This window comes from Mustela putorius, unplaced genomic scaffold (genome assembly GCF_011764305.1).
Source record: "Mustela putorius furo isolate JIRA1106 unplaced genomic scaffold, ASM1176430v1.1 tig00000145_pilon_pilon_pilon, whole genome shotgun sequence".
Taxonomy (NCBI): Eukaryota; Metazoa; Chordata; class Mammalia; order Carnivora; family Mustelidae; genus Mustela; species Mustela putorius.
Window position 1 is genome coordinate 20524184 of NW_025421294.1, and position 4580 is coordinate 20528763.

Genomic DNA, 4580 nt, shown 5'->3' on the forward strand with positions numbered 1-4580 from the left:
AAAGCATTGTTAGTCACATAAATATTGGTGGATCTTTTCTAGTCAAACCCTATCCTTTCCAGATAAGAGAATGGTAAAACAAGAAAAATTAAATTATTTGAACAGAGGAAAGCAAGAAAATATTAGAAGTTGTATTTTCTTGTTTCTGATGCAATGCTCTTCATTGTAAAAATATTTTATTTATGTATTTGAAAGAGAGATCACAAGTAGGCAGAGAGGCAGGCAGAGAGAGGGAGGAAGCAGGCCTCCCGCTGAGCTGAGAAACCGAGGTGGGGCTCGATCCAGGACTCTGGGATCATGACCTGAGCCAAAGGCAGAGGCTTAACCCACTGAGCCACTCAGGTGCGCCTGGATATAAACATTTAATAATAATTTCCCAGAATCTGTAAATAGAAATCTACAAAAATACGTGGGTAATAGAACTGTTAATAGTAAAGAGTGACAGTAAATAAACTCTGATTATTTTTACCTAGAAAAATTTAGTAGAAGTTTACCTGAGAAAATGTTTCCTTTTTGTCTTCAAGTAAATCCTGAGATACCAGAAGAGGCTCGCTTTTCCCACAGCTCTCCTGGCTGATGAGCGTGTCCGCATAGTTGGGCTGGGGGAAGATCAGGTGACTCTTGCGCGAGTCCGCGGTGAGGGACACCTCGTGCGAATAGGTCTGCAGGAAAGCCCGCACCCCGTCCACGCCCACGAAGTGCGAGGCCGGCACGCCCACCAGCCCGCCTCCTGAAGCCTGGAGCACGCGCGACGCGTGCCAGCGCCTCAGCCTGAGCGCCAGCAGCACGATGACGAAGGCGAGGAAGACGCAGGAGACGGCCGCCACCGCCACCACCAGATAAAGCGTAAGGTCCGCATCGCCTGGGTCGGCGGGGGTCCCGATGCTGCCCAGGTCCGCCAGGACGTCCGGGATGCTGTCGGCCACGGCCACGGTGAGCGTGACGGTGGCCGACAGAGGGGGCTGCCCGTGATCCTGCACCGCCACCACCAGGCTCTGCTTGAGCGCGTCTCTGTCCAGCAGGGCCCGCGCTGTGCGCACCTCGCCCGTGTGCAGCCCCACCGCGAAGAGCCCTGGCTCGCTGGCCTTGAGCAGGCGGTAGGACAGCCAGGCGTTCTGGCCAGAGTCTCTGTCCACTGCCACCACCTTGGTGACCAGGTAGCCGGGCTCTGCGGATCGGGGCGCCAGCTCCACACCTGTGGAATCATCAGTGGGGAGAGCGGGGTAAAGAATTTCCGGTGTGTTGTCATTCTGGTCCAGTACGAATAGGCTCAAGGACACATTGCTGCTGAGCGGCGGGTCGCCACTGTCACATGCTACCACTCTCAGTTGAAAGTCCTGTAACTGTTCATAGTCGAAGGATCTCAGGGCATATAAGACTCCAGTGTCTGAGTTGATGGAAACATACGAGGACAGAGGCACTCCCTGGATGGTGTCCTCCACCAAGGAGTAAGTGACTAGTGCATTCTCATTGCTGTCGGCATCATGGGCTGTTGCAGAAAAGAGGGAGGCACCTTGAGGATTGTTTTCTAGAATGAAGGTAGAGTAGGAGTCCTGGGGAAAAACAGGAGGGTTGTCATTGATATCTGTCACTTGCAGTGAAATGTGAGTTTCAGTAGATAGAGCTGGAGTTCCATGATCTGTTGCTGTTACTGTGATGTTGTACCTAGAGGTAAGTTCTCTGTCCAGTGTTCTTTCTGTCACTAAATGGTAAAAATTATCATCCAACTTTTCTAATTTAAAGGGTAGATTTCCAGGAATGGAACAGGTAGTATCACCATTGTCTCCAGAGTCCTGGTCATGCACACTGATAAGAGCAACTATAGCTCCAGGAGGAAAGTTTTCAGGGACTGAAGTGGTGACAGAGGTCATGGTCACCTCTGGGGCATTATCATTTATGTCCAGAACTTTGACCAGCACCTTAGCTCTGGCCATGAGGCCTGCCCCATCCTGAGCCTGAATTTCCATTGAATAAATTTTGTATTCTTCAAAATCCAGGGCTTCCTTATTTGATATTTCTCCTGTGTAAGAATCCAGCTGAAATATCTGGGCTATTTTGTGGTCTATATTGTGAAATGAGTACGCTACTTCCCCATTGACTCCTTCATCTGGGTCAGTAGCTTTTACTGTAAGCAGCCGAGTGCCCAGTGGCACATTCTCTGGGACACTCGTGTGGTACTGTGCTTGAGTAAATGCTGGAGGGTTGTCATTTGCATCTACCACCTGAACATGAATGCGGAGTGTTCCTGAAAGGACTGGGTTGCCCCCATCAGAGGCCGTGAGGAGGAGGTGGTGCACAGCTTCTTCTTCCCTATCCAGGGGACTCTGCAGCACCATCTCTGGGAGTTGGGATCCATCAGCTCCCTGTTGCACATCCAGGTAGAAATGAGGATTGGAGCTGAGCTGGTAGCTCTGCAGTGAATTCATACCCACATCAAGATCTTGCCCCAAAGGTAGAGGGATCCTGGTACCTGGAGTAGTTATTTCATTCATTTTAAATTCCACGTCCTCTAACTGAAACTGGGGAGTGTTGTCATTAATATCAATTATTTCCACTTCCACAGGGAAAAGCTTCATTTTATCCTCTACCAAGATGTTAAAACTCACCAGACACTGCACACTCTGTGCACAGAGCTCCTCCCGGTCTATCCTGCCCGCTGTGACCAAGCTGCCACTTCGAGGGTTCAGAGCAAAAAGCTGCGACCTACCTCTAGAGATGATGCGAACTCTGCGTTCTGTGAGCTCCTGAGGTTGCAGCCCCAGGTCTTCAGCGATGTTGCCCACGAAGAAAGCTTTGTCTGTCTCTTCTGGCACCATGTATCGGATCTTTCCAGCCCAAGCTTCCCACGACAGCCCCAGAAAAAGGCATAGCAGGAACAGCTCACTGCAGCTGAGCTGCTTCCCCCGAATCACCATTGCTCTCTCGCTTCGTAGTTTACTCCCAGTCCGGTACCGAGAGTATTGTTTCTCTGTTCTTCTGAGCCTAAATTAACCGAATTTTCAGAAGATTTCAGAGCAGAAAGTGGTCCAGAAGTAGGGTCTGGGAAGCTTCAGGGAGGCTGTTTTCAATCTGACGATGATGGAGGTTCTAAGAAGCTTTTTTTTTTTTTTTTCCCCTTTTGGGGGTGAGAGTGCGCACGCGCAGCCTGTATCTCCCAGACTGGTGAACAGCGGCGCCCAGAGTCCTCACCAGTTACTACACTCATAGATAATACTGAAACTTACCTTTGTTAACCTCATCTATCTTTCCTTAAGTCTTGGTTTATTGTCAAGGAAGTAGTTATTGATAATATAATATAATATAATATAATATAATATAATATAATATAATATAATATAATATAATAATGAAAATGAGAAACTATTATGTTTATTTAATCATATCTAACTGTTACTAAATTGCAATATACAGTAGAATCTCAATATACCTAAGCTATCTGTTTTCCCTGTTTGCTCTTCAGGTAATATCATAACAAGGAACAAAAATCAAACCTCCACTTCTCTAGTATATGTTGACCACTTGACAGTTTCTCAGGCTACGCAGAAGAGCAACTACCCTTTGGTGAATCAAATAAAAACTAGAGGATAAATAAACTTTTAAAATGTAAGCTAGACTTTTAAAAATTGGACTGTCCATTTTCTTTCCATTGTGCTTTGAATATTTATCAGAAACCATTGAATTTTGAAGGATGTGTTTTAACCATTTCTTATTTTTTCAAAACTCGTTTCTGAAGTGTCTATGTACTATGTGGATTTTAAAGGACCTTTAATTCACTCAAAGGCAATATATTTTGAATAGAACTTCACTGGAAAATGTCATATGAGTATCTAATTTAGACTTCAAATTTAAGAGACACAAGAGATAGTGATATTATTCTTCAAAACTGAGAAGGAAATGGCCACATCTTTATTTTTAGACAAGCCCTTAAATAATATGTGTTCTCCTAAAATCACACTTAATATTTTCTCCAAGAGAAACTGGTTTTATTAATAGAAATTTTTTTCTTTTTTTAAAGATTTTATTTATTTATTTGACAGACAGAGATCACAAGTAGGCAGAGAGGCAGTCAGAGAAAGAATGGTAAGTAGGCTCTCCACTGAGCAGAGAGCCTGACGCAGGGCTCGATCCCAGGACCCTGGGATCATGACCCGAGCAGAAGGCAGAGGCTTTAACCCACTGAGCCACCCAGGGGCCCCAATAGCAAAAAATTTTTTTTCCCAATAGCAAAATTTTTAAACTAGATTGCCTTCCTTCTTTTACTCATTGCAAAATTAGTAAAAGTTTACTAAGTAAAATGCCTTGAGGCTTTGAGTGATTTATCTTTACCCAAAAGTTAGGGAAGAATATTCTCTGCATCCGAGAGGTTAACATTTTAGGAACAAATTGGGCCAGATACTGGCAGTCAACCTATGGATGTGACTGAAAAGAGTAGAGAAAATAAAGCAATAAAGGAAACAAAGGTCACAAGAATAGTTTTTGGAAAGAGAATATCCATTCCTGTATAACCAAATGTATGGTTTCTCAGCTTCTCAAAACAAGCATACGGAGTCCAAAGGCAGTAACTTAAATATTCAGTGAAC

At 44.9% G+C, this 4580-nt stretch overlaps 1 protein-coding gene across 1 annotated transcript; it reads right to left on the reverse strand.

Moving 5' to 3' along the window:
• Positions 1-308: 308 nt before the first annotated feature.
• Positions 309-3256, reverse strand: LOC123386942 (protocadherin gamma-A1-like). Its single transcript, XM_013052386.2, has one exon. The coding sequence runs from the start codon at positions 2913-2915 to the stop codon at positions 480-482; it is 2436 nt and encodes an 811-aa protein (XP_012907840.2). The 5' UTR covers positions 2916-3256; the 3' UTR covers positions 309-479.
• Between the last annotated feature and the right edge of the window lie 1324 nt (positions 3257-4580).

What these genes read in the sequence shown, in the direction of transcription:
- LOC123386942 (XM_013052386.2), bottom strand. Translation starts at nt 2,915, where the DNA reads ATGGTGATTCGGGGGAAGCAGCTCAGCTGCAGTGAGCTGTTCCTGCTA.